We start from the raw sequence: 23,190 nt of genomic DNA, 5'->3' as shown, positions 1-23,190 counted from the left end.
AGTTGTTAGTCTATAGAGTTACTCCCTTTGTCATGTGTAATGTAAAGCAGTGACAGGTCGGCCTCTGTCACGCAGCAAACCTCATTCAGAGGGAACCAACTACAGGCAAGACCTCTCATCCTTATTCTACTGTAAAGCAGATTCTTTATGTCAGAGTGCTTTCACTATTAAATTAGGGGACATGGCAAACAGAGCAGAACAAAGAGGCGGCAAAAAAAAAAAAGAAAAAAACAAAAAAGAAGGAATGAAGGAAAGCTGAAATAATAGGAGACGTATTAAATGTACCCAGTGAATATCTGACAGTAAACAGACATCAATATTCACCAGGGACGCAGCTCTTGTATTTTTGTGCTTCATCGGAGAGGAAAGTCTCACTGGATATTAGAGGACCACTCTAATGAGGGCTGAAACTACTTGTTGAAATGCAATAGCTGGAGCAGCTTGAGGCAGCAGCAGACTGAAGCCCAAACAGACAGTTTCGCCATATGTCTTTAAAATTCAAATGTCAGGATGCATCATTTTTCACCCACAGCGCTCACTCTATACAGAGACTCAGGTTAGAGGGAAATAAAGAAGAGAGCGCTGCTCATTCTGCTCTAAGTGCAGGGGAATATCTTGGATAATGTTACGCAGCTTCTGACAGCTGGCAAGCAGCAGACTCGCTGCCAAGGAGGTCACACAAATCAACAAAACACTTCAACTGTGTGCAGCAAGACAGAGGTGATCCCCCTCAGTCTGCAGGTTTCTGTTTCCTGACGACTGGGGTGGAAGACTCGACTGAGGACGGTTTTAATAATGTCACAATAAAAGAAAATCCACAGCACAAGCTTGTCAACACTGCCCACCATCAACACTGCTGCTCAGTTCCACCCAGCACACCCTCAGCGCTGGGCAGCCAGCTGTGTTTCCACTCGATGCAAACGCATCCACAGAACCAGCAGCACAAAAGGAGTCTTTGTTTTGCGTTTTCGCTGCACAGCCCACAGACAGGAATGTTTGAGAGGCAAGCAGCAGCGGTTGGCAGGGGCCCCTCGACCGCTGCTGGCATCCTGTCCCAGCGGAGCGGGAACTCAAGCCAGGGGCCTCGTACGGATGCCAAGTGGGTCACCGAAGTCCAGAAGAGCGACTGGCAGTAAAGAGTATAGAGCTGCGGACCTTTAAGATCCGAACATGTGAGCGACACATGACCACCAACACTGACGTGATTTATAAATGAGATAAATGCTTATCGTGCCGACTAACCAACACACACAGCAGCAGGGATCCTCTGAGCAAGTTGAAGCTACAACTTCACGTGACTGAGCTGTATGTGAACATATGGCCTTGTCCTTTCCCAGAAGACTTTGCACCACATTATATTATACTCCACAGATTAATGTGTCAGGGCACGCCTAGCCTACTTTACTTTACTGACTGCAGTTAATCTCAGATAAAGACAGCGCTTCCACAGTGTGTCACTGCACGATCCCATATCAAACATCATCCATCAAGCTGAAGTCAAACAAAAGATTTTACTTGTTGGAATTAGTTCTAAAAAAAAACCAAAACAAAACATTCATTACTAGAAAGCAAATTCACCAGCTGATTAATGATGATTCAAGAAAAGCAGCTTCTCATGTGGGAGGATTTGCTAGTTTTGTCTGCATTTTATTTTTAACATTTAATACTTTTCATATCTGTCACTGAACACTGACTATGCGACCTTGGACTCTGACGTTTTCCACAACCTAGTGATATTTTTCAGACTAAACGTTTTGTTGTTTTAAAGCAATGATGAAAATAATTGTGAGCAACAGTCATTAGATCGCATCACCTTGAAAAGAAACCCAAATTATTTCTCATGAGACTTTACACTGTCTACTACACCGCTCGAGGAAGAACTAAAGCTGGTACACTGCCAGTAAAGACACATAAAAGACCGCAAACGTTTTTTTCATCAGCATTAAACCTAAAATATAAAGTGAAGTTTTAAATGTTACGCTCTGAAATTATTTTCCAGCTGCAAGTTTTGTTCCAGAGGTAAGAAATCTTCATTCATGCTAACAGCTAAAAACCAAGAACTACTCAAGATCATTGTTTATTCAATATTTCTGTTTCCAGCAGCCTCATCAAACTACATTTCCCATGAGCCCTTAACGCTCGCGTACTAAATGTCCTGAACAGAGGAGGTGAGCCCCGTCTCTAATAAGAGCAGGACTGAGACGACCTGGTGTTCTTCAGAGGATGGGAACATGAGGGGAGGTTTATGGACGAAGCTAAGTTATGATAATGTAAACTCCCGAGCTGCCATGTTTGTAGTTTCTTCATGCAAGCTGTAGTTTCCCTCTGTACTCACAAAGTAAGAATGGCTGTAAGTAGTTCGGACACCAGAATTAGAGAAATGTTGAGGTGATAACAAAAGCGCTCAGTCGCATGTTCTCACTACCTGCACAGTCTGTGCATCTACTGCGCGTTAAACTTTTTAAACTTGAACATAAGTAACTTTCCCAAAGCCAAAAGTCTGAGCCTGAAACACTGAATCCTGCAGATATAGTAGATTATGGGGATTATTTTCCTTAGCGATTAATCTGCTGATTATTTTTTCCAATTAATGGATTTATTATTCAGTCCAGTTTCTCAGAGTCAAACTTATCATTATTGTTACTATTACTAAGGTTATTATTTAGTCTTTTTGTTAAGCTTGTTATTTATTATTATCTTTTCATTGCTTCCGTTGTTTTAGTTTCAGTTGCTTGGTCTGCACTGGTTTGTATTGTCTGCAGTGAAGAAGCTGCATGAAGCATAAACCTCCTTCAGGATTAATATTTATCACACGTCTGTTTTCGTTTTATTTTTGTTCCATTTACAAAAATATTAAACACAGAAAAGCAGGAAATCATGTTTGAGACTCTGCAGGCTTTTAGTATCACCGCTTGGAAAAACACTTCAACTGTCAAACAATAATCAAAATAGTTGCCGATTATTTTTGTATCAATCGATCATTGCAGCTCTAATAAACTTCTGTGATTAAACATTATGATTCTTTCGTTAACTCGTCCCTTGATACAACATTTCCCCAGAAACCCTGGATGAAGTGTGACACTGTGGGTGGATGAACAAACACAAGGCGGTTATCATCATTATCATCGTATTCAAGAGTTTAGTGAATAGTTTGGGTAATATTTAACTGTAAACAGATTTTACGAGATTATGAAAACCAGATGTTTGTGATCCAGACTGAGTCTTTTTTGTATTATACCTTGGTCACAGGTCTACAGACACCGACACAGCTAGCACAGACAAGCAATATCAGCAAACGAGCTAATCAAGACAATCAGCTGACGTACCAAAGAATACTGAATGGTTTTTGTAGAAGCATCTTATTGTGATGCAATGTTTAAATCTAATTTCCTAAAGTGACAAACCCTCAAAAACAGTCCACACCCAAGAGAAAGCATTCAGTGGGTTACTTCCATGACGTCTTACCTTTTGTCTTTGAGTGGTGGTTGATCAGGTAACCGCTTCAGCTCATGACAGGCGGCTCTGTGGTCGACTTGTCTGAATCCTTCACCTGTTGAACGGAGAAGGAGAAAAGCTACGTTTACCAGCGAGCGGCTTAGAGCAAAGAAACTCACATTACTAAATCAGAGCTAAAACATCTGGGTCATCGTGAGCCTCCCACAGCACTGCAGAAATAAGAGAGCAGCTCTGAACTCACACACACAGAGACACACACACACACACACACACACACACACACATCTTTTGGAAGTTCAATCACAAACTGAGCCCCTGGCCATCAGCTGGGAAGGAGGTCTCCTTCCAGGCAATGTAAACACATGCATCTGCTCTCAGAAGCAGATGCATGTAAACCCGAGTCTGACTTCGTCTCGCGATGATAACACCTGGTGCTAAAGGTGTGTAAGTGTGTAAGTGTGTAAGTGTGTAAGTGTGTAAGTGTGTAAGTGTGCGTGCGAGTAAGTGTTTGATGACCGGGACTTATCATATTTTATAGCCCTTCATGATCAAGGACTTTATCATGCTAGCACTTACAACCAGCCGTAAAGTGGCGTTCATGTGCTACTCATGATAATACATTGGCCTCATAACTCAGGATCATTGATCTGAAGGATTCCCGCCATGTTTTTATAAGATAACGCTTTTTTCTTATTTTATTGGGACATCAAACATCAGTGTAAACAAACTGTCCCTTTGATTTCACAGAACCAATTACTCGATTAAGTGGAATGTCTGAACACCAGTCACAGTATTTATGAGTATTTTTATGCGCTTTTCAGTGGCATGAAATAAGGCATTTAAATTAATGTAGGTCTGGGACTGTAACTATCAAACTATTAAATTCATTATTGATTAATCTGTGCGTTTTTTTTCTCATCTACTATTAATTCAAGGTTAAATCTAAAAAATAATCCACACCACAACCCAAAATGTTGAATTTAAAATGACATAAAACACAGAAAAGCAGAAAATCATCACATATTTGAGGCTGCACTGATAAATGTTTCACATTTTTACTTGACAAACGGCGTTAACAATTGATTGATTATAAAAAAAATGTTGATTAATTTAATTGCTAATCAAGTAATCGCTAATTGAATGTTTGCTCCAGTTGACCTTTTTAATGCTCACCATGACACAGTGAAATGACTCTTTTACAGCCTTTAATGTACAAAAGGTTCTGCCTCAACAAACTCTACAGACCTGGCGGCGTCAGGGTTAAAGGTCGGGGGTTGACTTTGTGACACTTGGCTCAGGATGCAACCGGAGAGAAATAAACACGTTATAATCCAACACAGAGAAACTGTGATTCTCTTTTTATTTAGTTTGTTTGTTTAGTCTTTATTTCCTATTGCTCTCGTGTTTCAACTTGATAATTATAGCTCCTCTCTTCAGGGAACTCTTCCCAGTTTCTGGTCTCTCACTGCAGTAAACTCGTTATGTTCTTTGGCACGACAACATCTCTCGCAACACATCACATCTTTCACTACAACAATCAGTCGCAGCAACAAAAACACTCTCAATTCATTTGCTAATGACTAATTTAAGCTCGACCAGGACGCTGATTCTACAGAAAACTGCTGCACGTCTTATGACAACACTTTTTCTAGAGAACACCCAAATGATTTGACCCATTTTTTTCTTGATCATAGTAAAACCAGAAAGCGTCAGTCTAAGATCGTCGTCGATTGCCCCTGATCTACATGTAGGTCAACCTGTTGAACACAAGTGAAAAACATCTGAGTTCCCCGTTAAAGGCGACATTTATCCTGTGCTTTTATATTTTACTACTTTTATTTTATCTATGAAAATGAAATTTAAATTTACAGCAAACAACATACAGTCACATCGGTGCGGTTCACACACACACACAGCTACATAAAAGGTTGTTTTGAGTCAAAAACTACGACACATGTTGATGAAGAAAGAGCGATTACATGCAAACTGAACCCCGGTTCAATCATCGGCTCCACACTGTCACTATTCAGTCACTTTTACCAGCTGAGTGACAAAGCTTTTGTTGCACAGACCGAGTTTCTGAATCTTTTATGTATGTTTTCTGCTTCTTATAGTTGCCTGCTGCTGCAGCCTAAAACACGTGAGTTCAGTGTCAATGGGTGACATAACGCCAGGGTTGTGTGTGTGTGTGTGTGTGTGTGTGATGTCCAGTCCTAACATGTATGTTAGAGAAATTCAGCCATTACACCAGTAACCCATTAACACAAAAGAGCGACATCAAACACGTGTCCTGCTTCGCCTCGTCAGCTGGTCTTACTGAGACATCGTTAAACACACTGAGACTAATCCCACAGAGATATGTCGTCTGTCAAGTAAAGAAACATTGCGGAGCGCCACGGTGGTTCGCCTGGTGGAGTGCGTACCATGAAGGTGTAGTCCTAACCGCAGTGGCGTGGGTTCAAGTCCGACCCATGGCCCTTGGCTGCATATCATCCTCTCTCTCCCCGACTTCCCTGTCACTCTCTCACTGTCGCTATCAAAATGAAGGCAAAAAATAACTTTAAATATAACTTTTAAAAAATTATTGGAACTTTATTTTTATTTATTTTTATTTTTCCACCACTCAGCTCTCAGAGAAAGGTCAGTCACACAGAAACAGTGTGGTAAATGGATTTCTCTGCAGCTGATGTTGCTGTCAGTGGATGTCCTCTTTTTAAGAGCTTGTGATATATATAGATATATATATATATCTATATATATGCTGCTGTACTGTTGCACTGCATGATAGTTATATAGTTCCTGGTATTCGATGGTCTGGGGGAGTGTTACATGTATGTAATGTAAGCTTTGTGGTGATTGGCTAAAAGGCCTTTTGGGCAAATATATATTATACTGTACTTCATGAAATCATTTTAAATGGCAAGCGGGGAAGCAGTATAACACAGCTGTCTAATAAAACTTAAACAGGCAATAAAATAACAAGAACCTCATTCATTTCAACAAGCATCAATTACTGTGTGAAGCAGACCAAATATTGGAGGCATCAAATTATCTGCCGCAGGGCCGTGAGTGGAAAACATCAGTTTATAAACCTATCAGAGCTCTGCTGGTGAGGGCAGCATATTAAACGCTGCGATGATGAAGTCACATGCCGCCTCCTAAATCCGCACACGGTAACATCAACAAGAAAAAGTGTATTCAGAAAGTATTCAGACCCCGTCACTCTTTTCACATCCGCCTCTTTGAGTTTTAACTGAATGCACATTACGGTGGAAATTTTAGTTTTACTTTAGTTTTAGTTTTAAGCTCAGTCTCTTTACACACTCAAACATGTTTGTGTAAATAAGCAGCCAAACACCAGGATTAACAGATCTAGGTCCAAGTGTGCTGCATGCTGATTGGCTCACTGACGCTGATGAGATTGAATCATTTACTCCTTAAATTTGGTGGCGAAAACAGCTGCACATTAAATAGAAATCACAATACGGCCAAGTGCTACATCCAAATCGATGGAGCTGCAATTTTCTTGGTAAAGTTCAAATGTGTCACCACGTTGTTGTTGTTGTTGTTGTTGTTGTTGTTGTTAGCGCTGTAAGTGTTGCGGCCCCCGACCTACAGATCATATTCTACAGACGTAAAGGAAACATGTTTGTTTGGCACAAGATCCGACAAAAATCAACCATTCCAACTGAAATCGCAATATCTGCCAAATGTTTGTTTCTTTACGTTAATCTGCACTCAACACCCCATCACACTGACACAAGTATTCAGACGCTCTGATCAGGACTTAGTTGAAGCACCTCTGGCAGCGATTGAAGCCTCCAGTCTTCTTGGGTCTGACATCGCAGCGCTCTGCACATCTGGATTTGAGAATTTCCTGCTATTCTTCTCTGCAGATCCTCTCAGGCTCTGGCGGGTTGGATGTTGATTTTCAGGATGTCCAGAGATCTTAAGGTGGGTTCAGGTCAGGACTCGAGCGACGTTCACAGAGGTGTCGCTAAGCCTGTCTTGTGCTGTCTTAGCTGTGCGCTTGGGGTCAAGGTGAACCTTCAGTTTGAGATCCTGAGCGCTGCGGACCAGGTTTTCATTAAGGATCTCTGTACTTTTCTCCGTTCAGCTTCCCCTCAACCCTGACCAGTCTCCCTGTCACTGCTGCTGAGGAACAGCCCCACAGCCTGAAGCTGCCTCCACCATGCCTCGCCTTTGGGATAATGCTGGACAGGTGATGAGCGGCTCCTGGTTTCCTCCAGACATGACACTTAGAACTGAGAACAAAAAGTTTGAGGTGTAGAAGCATCAAGTGTCACAGTAAAATGCCTGAATACTTATGTCAATGTGATATTTCAGTTTTTCCTTTCTGATAAATTTGAGAACATTTCTATAATTCTGTTTTTCCCTTTGTCATTATAGTGGTAGTATTGAGTGACGAATGATGAGGGAGGATGAAGCCAAACGACTGTCAGCATCTTGAGAGAGCGTCAAGTTTCTACCTTTACTAAACCTTTAACTTTTAAGGTGGTAAGTAAGAAGACTGAGTCATCTTCGACCTCATTACAGCAGGTCTGACCAGCTGGAGCAAACACACATACTTGCCTTTAAAGAAATTAGTTATGTATGTTAGAAAACACAAACACAAAGGTTGTCAAGGATGAAGATTTTTTGCGTGTAAATCCGGTATATGAGTCATGCACCACTTCGGTTGCTGTAGCATATGAAATTTCTCAGTGACGTCAGACGGAGGATTCGACCCTGAGGTGATAGAAGTCATTCTACCGACATTGTGAATGTACAGTTTAGTTTCTAGAGGCAAAACATGGAGTCTGGATTACACATTGACTGCAGCTGCCGTCAACAGTCTCCCATTGATAACAAGCTTCGCTCTGTGGACTGCGGGTCGTTCAAAAACCTTCCATATCAGTATTGATACCGATAACTTGAGTCCAATACCGATTCTTAACAATACTTTTTCCAGAACCGAATTTGATCAAATCCATTTTTTTATTACAATATAATCCCGACCCAGATGCCGTCCGATCCGGACCAGTACATATAACCATAAACTAGTGAGTTATTAAATTCTGCAATCTGCAATTCACAGCTTTTCGAGCCTTTGCAGCACTGGTCACGTGACGCAACTCAGCCACACTCACTGCAACTCGAGTCAAATCAGGGAGATGATCAAAAGGGGAAAGTGGGATAGAAGAGGGAAAGAAAGAAGAAGTGTAAAAGCTTTACACTTGTAAAGATGAGACTGTTAGAATCAACCATAAAAATGGAAAGTCAAGCTACACTTTTTATTTCATTTTGTAAAAGAAGCACTTTATCATAAGTTTTCAAAAGCCCCTCTCTTGCGTAGTTATTACATATTACAGCCGCTTTTTTCTTTGAAATGCTAAAAGAACATATAGGTAATATATATATATATAATGTCAAACATGTTCGTGTAAATAAACAGCCCAACACCATGATAATTAGATATCAGTCCAAGCACGTTGCGTGCTTATTGGCTCACTGACGCTGATGAGATTTACTCATTTACTCTTAGATTTGGTGTCAAATACAGCTGCAAAATTTAATAGAAACTAAAATCCAGACTCATATCGCAATATCTGCCAAAATAATCACAATATGCAAAATAATAAATAATAATAATGTTTTCACATATCCTGCAGCCCTAGTATCGAATGACAAGGTGTTTTTGGATCCTCGATGGTATAAAACCAAATCAGTTTGTCCATAAAAGTGTTGACGTTTGATTCCCAAACCTACAGTCTGCTCACTACCAGCATCAGGGACGTACAGTACCAGCCGTACCATCAGTCCACTGAATGATTCAAGCTGCCTGCATTAGTGCAAAGCCAGAGAACATCACCCAGGCTCCTCTGCATCGGAACAGCCTGACATGACAGGCGTCTAATAATTACATTATTAGGCATAGCATGTACTAATGTAATCTGTGCGTGTTCGCTCCCTCCTCCCTCGCGGTGTTGTCAGTCGCACCCCCTCCTCTGTTTAAAGAAAACACTGCTGCCAGTTCTGCCCTGCTACTTCTCAGAACAACTATATGACGCTCGTAACACCTATAAATTGTAGAATTGTAAAAGTTTATGATGAAACGTGGGTATAATTATAAACGTGTCCAACTTGCTAAACGTGTGTAAAAGCAACAGTGAAACATACGAGCAGGCACCAGTCATCACAACGAGCAGAGACACTACAGGTTTGCAGAATGAGAAGGAGAGAGGGAGGGAGAGAGAGTGTTTCCTGTTTCCTCTCCTCACCTGCAGCAAGCCGTAACACCAGCAACAAGAAAAAGGTGTCAAAGTATTTTTCCATGCTCCACTAACAGCTCCGACAACTCTGTGTGTGTGTGTGTGTGTGTGTGTGTGTGTGTGTAAATACATCTGGAAGGTTTTATTAATTAACAATGGCCTCTTTCAAAGTATCACTCTCTAATGTGATTGTTTTTCATTTTTACAATCACCTCTGGCTGCATGGGCGACATGCAAAAGAAAATCATGAAGTACTGAAATAGAATTTCTTTACAGAGGTTTAGCCCAGAAAAACAAAATATTACAAAGAATTATTTATCAGCTTGCATTCTCAAGTATTTAGGAAATCATTTTGGTTCAACTCATACTCAAATCAAAAGCCAACACAAACAAATAACAACTATTACAATGACAGATGATGAACGATGAGAACTGATGCATCGCTCTAATATCAGATATGTAGAAAAATCATTTCAACATCCTTTACTAACGGACTTGTATCTTTGTAAAACATCAGGCTAAAATAAATTTGACAGGAAACTGTTGGTATAACTGAACTGTATCAGACTGCTGCACCAGAACACGTCACGCTATATGAATCCAAATGTACAGATTCAAATTACTTCAAAGGGCATTTATCACTGAAGCTGTGTATTAAACTCTTTAACTCACAGAAACCATTAAGTTCATTCTTGAAAAACACTAAATCTGAGTCACCATCCCAAAGTTTGAAACAACATGAACCTGAGTTTAGAGATTCAATATGGCCATTCTTGTCTGTTTATCTCAATAAATACCAGAGCTGGTCATGGCACTGTATTCTGATGACATTTTTAAGAATCAAATATAAACTTTATTTCATTGCAAGAAGCAGCCATCACTATTAGACACTTGTTTTCACATGTAAGAGGCTGGATCACAATTAAGACATCTCTGATCTGCACAGCTCATCGTGGTACCAGGTAGCCCCGTGTGGTTCTGGTCCAAATCATTCACAACTCAGACATTATTACAGCGTTACGGAGGCATTTATGGACACGTCTGACAGGTACAACAACATATGAAGTGACTAGGTGATAACAGCAGAGCAGATATATGCAAAAAACAAATGCTGGAAAGTGGGAGTGAAACGCAGTTGCCACAGATCTAGTAATTAACACCAAGGGAAAAACAGACATACCGTTAAAAAAAAAGGAGGCAGTAGCTGAAGGGAAGACGTGTGCGGCTTTCAGGTATGTAAAGTCCCCTGTACCACAGCCGGCCGTGAAGTGACAAGCCCCGGGTACAAGCACGTCTTTCCGCCGGTCACCACCCCCCCCACCCCCCCACCCCCGCTGCCGCTGATGCCGGCCGGCAAAACCCGGGCAGTGATTGCTAGAAGGCTAACGCCACCTAGCTTACTTTGCTAACGTCAATTACACAGACAAAAAACAACAGCTTTTATAGTTTGGCAAACCTACTGCGACACAGGACAAACACTGTCGAGGCTCAACTATCCGGGAAAAAAAAATCACACAGCCGTTAATTTTTTCCGCAGGCAAGCGACTTTACAGTTTAACGTAGCGAGCGTTGAACTCGTCTGCAAACCACGTACTGTACGCACAACCCACTTTTAGCCGGAGCTAGCTAAGCTAAGCTAAGCTAAGCTAAGCTAACATGCAGCATTAGATAAGAATGTGGGTCACCGGGCCTCCGGCCAGTCTCTTGTCACCTAACAAGACCCACAAAAAAAAAACCCCAAAAAAAACGGTTCCGTTCGCGGCTTTACGCCTGACAACGGTGCACGGAGAGGCGGCAGAGAGACGAGCCGCACGGACACGGAGCAGAGAGCTGACCGGTAGAGATGTCACACTCACCCCCCGGAACAGGCTTCCTTTTCACCGGGATATCCCCGCACCCAGTGGCGCTGCTGACGGTTGACTGCGCAGGGCTGAGGCGGGCGGACCTCCAGCCGGGAACTAACGCTGAACTCCAGATAACACACACATGCCTGTGAGAGGCAGGTAATCAACATCCAGGTTTCAGCACATTACCTGTCACACGCCTACTGTTTGTTTATTGGGTTTTACGGTGTAAAGTCTGACATTAGACTCAACCACTTGTAGAAAGGAAAAACTATTCCACTGTAGCTTTCCCCCACCCCCTTTTTTTGGGAAAAATGTTGTATAATTTATTTATTTTATACTTATTTTAAAGGTTTTTAGTATAAAAATAAAAAAAACATAATTCCTCCTGAGTAAGATTTTTCGTTTTTTAATAGTTTTTAATGTCATTTTATCGGGGAAAAGATATAAAATAAAAATATTCCAAATTCTGACTAAATCCCATTTGAAAGATATAATTTTTTTTAGCATTATATGTTTATAATTTCTAATTTTATGGGTATACTACCACGCAGGTAGGCTTATGGTGTGCCCTGGCATTTACAGAAGCTTTTTGCCTATTTTTAAAATCCAGTTATTTCAGTCATTGTTGTGGAACACAGACACACCATGAATAAAGAAAAACGTCGTAGTTTTACAGAGTAGTTCTTCTCTCTGCCCTTTAGACCGGTGCCTTTGGATTAATTGACCATCATACTGTTTTTAACGTTTCCCCCATCTCCGGCGTGGTACTCGTCACCATGGCAACAGCCAAGCGGCAAAAGCTGCAATATCATCTCTGGCCACAGTAGTGAAGTGGAGGAGTGGGTGGCGCTGTTTCAACATTTTGACTTCAAAAGACTAGACTTGACTGTTAATGAGTGAAAAAGAAAACATAATATACAATTCACATTTATTAGCTTTAATATTTATTATATTGCACATATCCTTTGATTATCCCAATATCATGAATTTCACCTAGGGGATAAATAAAGTATCTGTCTATCCCATATGTTCGTTTTATTCTGAAGAGGCAGGGACAGAGGGTTGTGTTCTGACCAGACTCTAAACACAGGTTTTGCATATCATCTCTGTGTTTACTGGTAATGCTAATTGAGTTGCATGCATCAAATGCAAATTGTTATAGCATGACTTTACATTCACGTGTCCTGGAAGATTCTCCCTGTTAGAGCGCCAAATGGGCAAATCAAGCTGTATGTTTTTTTTTTTTATCACTCCAGCTTTAAAACAATATTCTTCAGTCAAACTGTCACAATCTTCCTGTTGTTACTCAGGTAATAGGAGTCACATTGAGTGAACCAGCCTTACAATATCGATTGAAGTCCAATATAAAGTGCTGTAGTGGTTTTAAAGCCTGTTTTATTGAATTGGCCAGAGAGTCATGGGATATTTGACACAGTAACTCTTTCTCTACTAAAATCCAAAGGCTCTTAAACCAGTTAAAACTTAACTGTGAAAACACATTGTTGTTTATGGTGAAGTCACAATTGCAAGCCCTTCCATCTTGATGAGGATGTTGGGAGACGGCCAAGAATGTTCTGCTCTGTAAATTGCTCACATTCAGCATGGTGGGTGGTCTGAACTGATACTGAGGCTAACACACCAAATACCAACAATCTAACTCTCTGTAACCTTTCTGTACCTGATTTAACTGTATCTGTCATCTGGATTAGGGTTGTTATGATGGGCTGAGCACATGAAATATATCTACATATAAAATAAAAACACATATGTAAAAATTATATATGAAAACTATTACAAACTGGAACAATGTCATATATTGAAATATATGTCTAGCCCATACAAATTTGTATTTTTATCTATTTTTGTTTATATTTTAGACAATTTTCAATATAAGTTGATTATATACAGAAGTGTCCAAAAGTCTGAGACCACTTTGACAGAATGTGAAGATAGATATGTTTAAAATTAATGAGAAGTTAATAAGAAAAACATATATAAGCATATATGTTTTCTATATTTATGTTGTTTTAATAAACTTGCATTTATAAATTAAATATATATTCTTAACACATGTGATTGCAACATGTTATATAAAAATTCATCATACAGATATTTATTTATTATATGTACACATACAAATTTTACTATGGGTATTTCATATATGTTATAAACCTATATCTTCATGTATGCATATATGTGATAATAATATTATATATCCTTATAAGTGACATATATGGCAACATCACTCTTTATATATTGACATGTCATATATTACATTCATGTATGGGAATCTACATCTGATAGGATTAAGGTGGTCTGTACTTTACATGGTCAATGAAACACACATAAACCAAGATATACAATAAACCTATCAATCAATATATATTGTGCTATATATCAATATAACTTCCCCAAGGTGGGAGAAAGACATCCTGACTTTAACTGGCGGAGCATGGCGACATCTGCTGTTCATAACAGTAATTACATGTTCATGCTCCCATCACATTAGACACTTCTTGATAACAATCATAATTCAAGAAGAGAAAGAAAGGAAGAAAATAAATGAGTAAATTTATAAAAACTAAATGTCTTTTTATCATAAGGGTGTTGAGCTGGGTGTTGTTGCTTTTAAAAGAGGTCTGATTAGTGAGTCAGGCTTGTTGTTTTCAGAGCATCTCTCATGTAAACCAACTAAAAACAGTCAATCCTGATATTATAAATGTTCTTGTATTAGTTTATGGCCTGTTCACTTAGTTACTTTACCTGTTCAGTATGTTATTCCTCACTTTAATTTGGAATGGTGACATAAAAGATGCAAAATCCATAAAAGGAACTACTGTGGCATATACAGTGCTTATTTTATTTTAGTTTTAATCATCAAAAAAAAAAAAATACTTGCATATACTAACAGTATATGCATCTTTTATGTCAAGTATAGTGGTTTAAGAACACCTGATGTGTGGTTTACTTTTCAATTCAATGCAACTTGCATCTGTATTCCTGCATACAGTACTTTTTTAAAGCTTTTTCCAAATGTAATGAAAGATTTTTGTTTATATGACACCATGTGTAACAAATCAAACTTAACACCTGACCACATTATAGCATTTTAATGCAAATGACAAACATATAACACAAAATAAAATCTGGACCATTGACTAGTATTTTAATTATATTCTTTTTGTACATTCAGACATCACTATACAACAGTGGCGGAGGGCTGTGGTTAAAGTCTGGATCACTCAGTCATGGGGCAGCGGCTCGGGTCTCGGGGTCTGTCGTCTCTACACACTAAGCTTCAGAGGTGGAGACACACACAATTAGATTACAACACACACACACACACACACACACACACACACACACACACACACACACACATCTCTGACATGGTGTTAGCAGCCTGTAGTTATATATAGTCCCACAAGTCACCACTGCCAGGGATAATCACAAGATTTTAGAGACTGTATGAAAATTACCAGAGTGGGACTTTTACTTTCTAAAGAAGAAGATCATGTCCAGCATTAATAATATAGCATTATTATATATAAAAAGTGCAACACCCTTCCCGTCATTATCTCAAGATTACAACAATTTAATTGGTTCAATTTACTCAACCATTATTAATTAAAATAGGCATTTTAAACCTTAATATATGAATGTAATAATTTTCACAACAGCCACTACTGTGCATATTTGAAGTTAAAAAGGAAAAATAAATAAATCAATAGGTGCTGTGTGTGTGTGTGTGTGTGTGCATGTGTGTGTGTGTGTGTTTAAGACTGAATTACTGAGTGTTTGGTTGAAAAGCAAAAGATAAAAAAAATGTCATCAGAGTATTACCTTTAATTTACTCATATTCTAAGGATCGTCTTCCATTTCGTGGCTGCAAGTGCAAACACAATCATATTATCTAGAGGAAGTTTATTTTTATTTTTATTATTATGATTATTATTTTTATTTTATTTTATTTCCCGATATAAAAATGTTCATACCCGATAGAGGAAGTAACCTCTGCTCTGGATTCCACCAGGTCCCTGCAGTTCAGCCTGTATAGACACAGAAACCACAGAATTTAATGTCGCTGCGAGTCTCCACAGACACACACACACACACACACACACACACACACACACACACACACACACACTCAAACATTCACATCTGGATTTTCCAAAACAAACACTCTCTTCATCATCTCGCTCACAATTCCTCATGTGTGCACATTGTGAATGTCAGCGCTCGAAGCTTGAATGAGGGATAAGTTCACCTGTCAGCTGCACTAATTTTAGACCGTAATTACTGCAGCTTGGGAAAGAACAACTAATGCAGAGCTCGTACGGAGAGTGAGGAGCGCTGCCCAATGTGAAGCAGTGTTATCGTCTCGTAAGCTCAGGAAGGGCAAAACATAACACGCATCTCAATATTTTCCTACAAACATACTAAAGTAGAAGTCACTAATGCACTTAAATGCTGCTGTTGTAATTGTATATAAGTTCCCATCCATCAGATGCTTCTACAGTTTCGACCAAGGATCGTTTGGCAGTTGAGAGATTTTAATACATTCTGTAGCTAATGACTTTGCATTTTTATCACCCCGGTAATTGTCAGAAGAAATCACACACCACAGGATTTCATGTCAGTGCTCATGACTGATCGCATACAGTGTTTTGTATGCTGAAAAACAAAGCATCTTGACTTCTGATTGCTTTGTTTCAATCAATCAATCAATCAATCAGTGGATGTGAGATTATTTCATAAAGCAAAAAAAACAAGCAAACAGAAAATGGCGAGTGGGGGGGGGGAGAGTCCTCTCTCTCCTCTGTTATGGAGTTGAGAAACTAGATGCAGGAGAGGGTGCAACATAGGGATCTGACACACACACAAACATGCACACACACACATGCACACACACACACACGCACACACACACACACACACAGCCAGACACACAAGGGAGAGAGAAAGTAAAGAACGGAAATGCAAACATGACACAAACGCCTCCTCAGTGCAGCGGTTTCCTCAGTGTCAACACGTGACACTCTGCATTATTTATCACAGCAGTGCTGGAGGAGCGGAGGACGAGATAGCTCCATGTTTCATTGAAGGAAGATGTTTTGTTGAGGCGGGTGAATGTGCGCCCTGGGATGTTTTGTGGGTTTCAATGAGCGTAAATGCGCATTAAGGAAAATACATGAAAAGTATCATAACTTATGTCACATCGAGTCTGATGCCGGAGGATGTGAACATTTATCACAGCTCTTTCATCGGCCCATTACATGACTCGAAATCTTTCCGAAACATTAAAATATCAGGAAAATATCAAAATGTATGTGAAAATTGAATTTCCCTCATCACTGAGTCGCAATATGAAGAGCTGTGATCACATTTCTGAGTCGCACTATTATGTCTCTGTAACTTTCCCTCGTCTCTTGATCTCGTGCAGCAGAGAAATAAAGCTAGTTAAAGCAGTGAGGGTTTCATTTTATATAATTATGTATTAGGACCGTGTGTGTGTGTGTGTGTGTGTGTGTGTGTCCATTCTTACATTTCCCTGTGGTAAAGGTATACCTGTATGCATTTCTGTTTGGTGAATGAAGCTTCTTTTATGGCCTGACAGTAACAGCTCTGTCAGATGGTTGGATTTACTCGTCTGTTGCGCTGCGCACGTTTAAAAGTACCACACTCAGGCAGGAAGTGCAGTCCTGACACAATGTGCAGGCGCTCTCTTAGGTCAAGCAACACACTGCAGATTTATCTGTAGACTTACTCACCATCCTCTGTGACAAGGCAGAACCTTGTGGTCTAGAGTAATGAAATAAAAACTGCACATACAGTGTATGGCATTGAAAAAAAAGAAAACACTCACGCACACACACACACACACACACACAAGGCAACACAAATTTGTCATTAGGTTTAATGTCTGTATGGATCCAGTCGAACCATTTCAGGGGAAAGACGTAAGTCGTACTCACCCTTTTACTGTTTTCTCGCACTTTCAGCTCCTGAGAAGAAAACAACACGTCACTCCTCTCGGATTCAAAGAGTCATTTCATGTCAAATCTTGCAAGTAGCACCAAAACTTAAGAGCTTTCACCCAGTAAAAGAGTGTAAAGTGTGATGTACCTTTGACTTCTGAACCAGCATCAAGACACAGAGTTCCCCTAAGACATCAGATGCCTGGAAAAGAAACCAAAGAGAAGAATTAAAAAGGGTTAAATTAATTTAGAAATAAAGAATGTACCCTAAATGTGTTTGTAATATCTGTTTAAAGACATAAAGAAGGAATCACACCTCACTCACCCAGAACTTCAGGTCTGCAGAGAGGTAGGATGAGCACACAGCGTCTATCTGTGGAGCCACACAGAGCATGATTAAGAAAGAAAGAAAGAAAGAAAGAAAGAAAGAAAGAAAGACAGACATCATACCTGGCTGAGGAGCTGCCTCTGCTCTGTTGTGGCTTGCTGAAGTTCTGCTGGAGCACCTTGAGTTTCACACAACACACAGTTAATAACTGAGGCTGAAATGACTGGAGACACATGCTGCTGTTTTAATATCATCCTCACAACACGTTCACATCTGACAGCAGTCGTACATTTTATTGACAGAACGCTAATGAAGCTCCTCTGCTGACGAACATGATTGCAGCAGATGCCCATTAGCAGGGGTAAAAAGCTTTGCTCTATAACACGGAGGAAGTTATTGGCCACCATGTTGATGTGAGGTCACTGCTTCTTCATACTTTCATGAATAAAAACCACTTTCATCAACTCTTCTCCTTTTTCAGAGCGCCATGTTTCTGCAAGGAAACAAGTCGTGGTCGCCATCATCATCACGCAGCTCCGACACTGATGTTGATGCAAAGATGACTCTGACGTTGAGGGGAGAAGAGACTGTCAATCTGCATATTCAAACATTTCAATCACTGCTGACTTTGTGTCAGTCAGTGGACACATCCAATCAGACGCTGCGACATCAGAGCGCCGTCTCTGCCTGCAAGTGTTTCACCAAACTGTCTCGTCTGTGTCACATCGTTTAAGAACAACAGAGATGGATAGGTGGGAAAAAATATGTATTTGTAATGTGAACCATGTTAAATGTATAGAATTGATCAGGCAGCACACTGATGAACAGTTAAGTCACATGGAAAACAATATTCAATATATAAGGTTATAATATTAAAAGGTTTAGGAGATCCTTTGTCCCCACTGCCATCAGGCTGTATAACACCTGACCTGGATAATCAACTATTATTCTTTATTATTTACTATTATTATTACTAATAATGAGCTGCATTTACCCTTAGGGATAAATAAAATATCTATCTATCTATCTGCTGTTACTTTTAATGTAATTCATTCATTTTACATTAGTTTTCACTCTACTAATGCTTATATTATTATGTTATATATATATAGAGAGAGAGATAGATACTTACTTTATTCTAAATTCAACTGTCCAGCAGCTCATTAGTATTATATATTATTATATTAGTCATGTCTATTAATACATTTTTCACATTATTGTATAAAAGTATAAGACAAACCATCACAAAATTATAAATACATAATAATATACATTTATCTCATTCTTTAGTAAAAACTAATGTGTATGAATGAATTAAATTGAAAGTAACAGTAGATAGATAGATAGATAGATAGATAGATAGATAGATAGATAGATAGATAGATAGATAGATAGATAGATAGATAGATAGATAGATAGATAGATAGATAGACTTACTTTTGCACACTGGTATGGTGAGGATGAGCAGGGCTGCGAGGGTGATGCTGGCCGTGCTGAGTGGACTCATGGCGGTGCTGCTGAGGCTGTGCAGGCTGCTGGAGGCTCCGCGGGGCGCAGGCTGACTTTGGCTCTGGAAGGTCCTCATCCCCCTGTCTCTCTCTCTCTCTCTCTCTCTCTCTCTCTCTCTCTCTCTCTCTCTCTCTTTTCTCTCTCTCTCTCTCTCTTTTCTCTCTTTCTCTCTCTCTCTCTTTTCTCTCTCTCTCTCTCTCTCTTTTCTCTCTCTCTCTTTTTTCTCTCTCTCTCTTTTACTCTCTCTTGTTTCTTGTTTTTTCTTCTCCTCTTTTTTCGTCTTTTCTTTTTTGGGTTCTGTCCGCTTGACTTCTTGCTCTTCTGAGAGTTTCTGTCTCACGTCAGAGAAATATGAAGGCTCGTGTCACACACACACACACACACACACACACACATGCGTCATCGGAGGCTCCGCGCGCGCCTGAAAACTTATATGAGATGTGATGGAAAAAATGAACAAGCAGGACGATGAGCATTACTTGTTTCCTCTCGTGTCCACGTTGAGTTTAGAGTTTGGTTTTAGTTGTGTCAGACAGTTTAATTGTAGTGCGTGATGTTCTCTGTGGCTGTAGTTTGTTCTGTTGGACTGTGGGTTCTCACTCGGTTCTGTGTGGGTATAATCCCACACTACAGTCCTTTGGAGAAAAGGTCTCAGACTGTCTCTGCAGTGGAGGCAGCTACACTTTACACGTTGGCTCCCGCCATCTGTTTTATTACTCTTCATAAAGAACAACGCTCTTATCATCAGGCAATGTACTGTGACTCTTCCATATGTTTTCATTGTAAAGGTGTAAGTAGATATGAGGACAGCAACGTGAAGGTTACAGTTAACTGAGATGTCCTCATGTAAAAACTTATTTTATAGGCTGATTAAATAGATTAAATAGACCAATCAGATCCACAGCTCTGGGTTGGATTTATGTCTGTTATTGTTTAATGTATGTTCATCTGAAAACCACCTTTCAATGAGTGTGTTAAAGTATATATATTTATAAAGATACATGTATTTATGTGTATTTTGTTTATATATTTTTATATATTTATGGTTTTACTGTGTTGCCAGGTTGTCAGACCAATTTCCATTTTATGCAAATTTAATTTTAATTTAATTTATGCAATAAAGTTTTATCTTATCTTATCTTATCTTATCTTATCTTGAGTAGGATTGAAAAGGAGTAAAGTAAAACAGAAAATAAGCTACAATGGAATAAGATCGATTGAACAGGTTTTTGCAGCTGTGATGTAAAAGAACAGAGAGTTGCAGCAGACGTCAGGTTTTCTGGGAGTTTGTGGGTCATAAAAACTCAACACTGCGTCCTCTTTTTAAACAGACGCCAAGACAGTTCGTAATATGCAGCAGCAACAACCGTGTTTTGGTCCTGAATCATTCGGTGCCACACAGACCAACAGTATTTACAGACACAGTGTTTCACAGACAGGAGGCCAGTGTGAGGCCCGAGGATCAGACCAGGACTGATGTGAATTATAGTTGTTTTTCTGTCAATGCTTGAAATTGGTTGTGATTTTCTTTCCATTTGCACTTCAGGAAAACAAGTCCACACATCTTGTCCTCACCTCACTTGAAAGAAGGAAAGTGTTATTTCACACACGGGCGACACCGTAACGATAAGTGGTTAGTTGTAATGCAATGTGATACTTCAGAGACATCACAACTTTTAAAGCTGATAATTATTGTTTAGCCTGATTTATTTCATTTTTGAGTGACATTATAAACATTTAGTCGTCACGGCCCTGATGGTGTCACTGATCTGACGCACCGGACTGCAGAGGCACAAACTCAAGTTAGGTTTTCTGTACGACAGCAATGTTGACTTTCACATGGCCAAACTTACAGATTTCACAATTAACTCACTGGAGCTCAACATGTATTTTAAAGCTGAATTTTTGCTTTTACTTCAAAAAAAAAAGAAGACTCTAATTGTATGAAATATGCTCAATTTCCAATTTCTGTTCAACTTTTTATGCATTCACACCATTACATAAATTCAAATCTGCTTTATTAGAGACTCTCATTATGGATCATTACAGAATTACCTTTTCTCTACCTACCGTTGGTCTTTGTGTGAAGCTGAAATACTCCTGGGTACTATAATTCATTTTGATCTGTTACAATAAACCAGAAGACATAATAACCAAAACAGCCACTGTCCTGTTTCCTTCAGCTGTATGCACAATGAATATGAGATGAATTAATACGCTCGTACAAAGGGAAGGTGGGTTTACTGTAATTGGCTTTATTGTTACTGAGAGGGAGTTTAGATTTATCACAGCGCCGTGATGAGGAGATATGGGACAAGTGAGGCAGGCAGGCAGGAAGAGAAACGAGGAGGAGAAACAGACGCTGCTAAAGATTTATTGCGTTCACGTAGATATTCCATATCTTTGTATATAGAATACTACGTGATGAATTGTGCATTGCAGCCCTGCATCTAAGTGGCCTGCACAAATAAATCCTGTTGAGAACATAAAACACTGAAAGCTTGATTCATCGCTTTAATTACCTGGCGTCACTGTACAAATGAAAGCTATTTTATAAGGGAAAATGATGTGAGAACACGACACACAGAAGACCTGCCCTCATCTTGAAATCTGATGTGACTTTGTTTGACAGCATGAAATGAAGCCCAGTGATAATTGAGTAATTCCAGGGAGTCATCACACTTATCCCCACCCTTGTCATCCTCCTACACTAATATCTCTGTCCTCTTTAATCTCCAACTTTTCCTTATTATCAAGAATTAAGACCCAACAGTGGAGGTCAATGTACAGGCGACATGATGACGAGATAAACTCTCTCTGCAGCTGTGTCGTACTAACATTAAATCTTAAGGCCCTTGGAGGTGAAGTGACGCCGCGTTGCTTCAGTAACTAGGCCTGATGGTTCTTTTGGTCTCCTGAAAGCTCTGGAGGAAGCTCCAATCAGTCCACCATTCTGGAGAAGTCCTGAAATGTCATGACCTTTAAACAGTTTTCTTTCGTGTGCGCTGGTCTAATTGGTTTGTTTTGGTTAAAACCCAACGGTACACAGAGAAGGTTACTGTCTGTGATTCACACATGATCTGTCTTTATTGTGTTGCTCTAATTTTACTCACATTCATGGACAGACCCAGAAATGAATTACTATTAAATAAGAAATCTGTTATAAAATTAATTTAGACGTAGATCACAATCTACTCAGGTCTTGACAGAGCTGATGAAGTCTTAATGCACTTATTCATTTTGTTTTATTTCTTTGTTGAATCAAATTTGTCAGTTATTCTTCCATTTGGTTAATTCTTTTACATTTTTAAAAATACATCTGTTCGCTTTCTGCTTGAGTTTAATTAGAAGATTGTACACAAAGCTAATGTTAGCAGTTGGCTAGCTTAGCTAGATCTGTCAAAATGCGAGTAGAGTGTAATTTCGTGTAAATTACATGAATTTTACAACATTTTTCTTGCATATTAGTAATTTGTTTCTGGGTTTGTCTATAAATGTGGGTAAGGACTGTGGCTAGCCTTGCTAGCCAGCTGCTAACGTTGGCTTCATCACAAAGACTGTAGACGGGGGAAAAAGCTAGCCTGATTCTGTGTGAGAGTTATCAGCTCAATAATTAACATGCCATATCTTATCGGTTTGATCCATATAAAAACTAAAGTGTGAAAGTGAAAATTCACCATTTTACAGAAGAGTTTGTACCATTAGAGTCAAGCTAGCTTGTCCTTCTGTTTCCATGAGTTCTGCTAAGCTAAGCTAAGTGGTTGTTAGCGGTAGCTTGATATTTAACTGACAGATGT

The 23,190-nt window shown here is 39.5% G+C and overlaps 2 protein-coding genes across 6 annotated transcripts in view; both read right to left on the bottom strand.

The window, feature by feature from the left end:
- clocka (clock circadian regulator a) overlaps positions 1–11,715 on the bottom strand; it is a 32,813-nt gene extending 21,098 nt beyond the window's left edge. For 3 of the 4 annotated variants that reach the window (XM_056378459.1, XM_056378461.1, XM_056378462.1), the window contains exons 1-2: positions 11,585–11,715; positions 3,466–3,550 (exon numbers count right to left, since the gene is read on the bottom strand). The gene's annotated coding sequence lies outside the window, so the exon portion shown is untranslated. Of the gene's footprint in view, positions 1–3,465; positions 3,551–10,908; positions 11,032–11,584 lie in introns of those variants that run through there. The other variant, XM_056378460.1, reaches the window with a different exon arrangement.
- A 2,955-nt stretch (positions 11,716–14,670) lies between these two features.
- Positions 14,671–20,241, bottom strand: nmu (neuromedin U). 2 transcript variants are annotated; one of them, XM_056378464.1, is made up of 8 exons: positions 19,322–20,241; positions 18,007–18,062; positions 17,873–17,929; positions 17,705–17,758; positions 17,554–17,583; positions 15,571–15,624; positions 15,419–15,461; positions 14,671–14,871 (listed from the first exon to the last, which is right to left on the bottom strand). In XM_056378464.1, exons 1-7 carry the CDS (start codon positions 19,467–19,469, stop codon positions 15,426–15,428), a joined length of 435 nt encoding a protein of 144 aa, XP_056234439.1. In that variant the 5' UTR covers positions 19,470–20,241; the 3' UTR covers positions 14,671–14,871; positions 15,419–15,425. The 2 variants fall into 2 exon arrangements, with proteins under 2 accessions (XP_056234439.1, XP_056234440.1); XM_056378465.1 differs by having other exon boundaries at positions 17,882–17,929; positions 19,322–20,240.
- Between the last annotated feature and the right edge of the window lie 2,949 nt (positions 20,242–23,190).

Source organism: Seriola aureovittata, chromosome 6 (assembly GCF_021018895.1).
Source record: "Seriola aureovittata isolate HTS-2021-v1 ecotype China chromosome 6, ASM2101889v1, whole genome shotgun sequence".
In the NCBI taxonomy this organism is placed as follows: domain Eukaryota; kingdom Metazoa; phylum Chordata; class Actinopteri; order Carangiformes; family Carangidae; genus Seriola; species Seriola aureovittata.
Note: the sequence above shows the minus strand (reverse complement) of the source record. Positions and strands in the feature narration are given on the sequence as shown.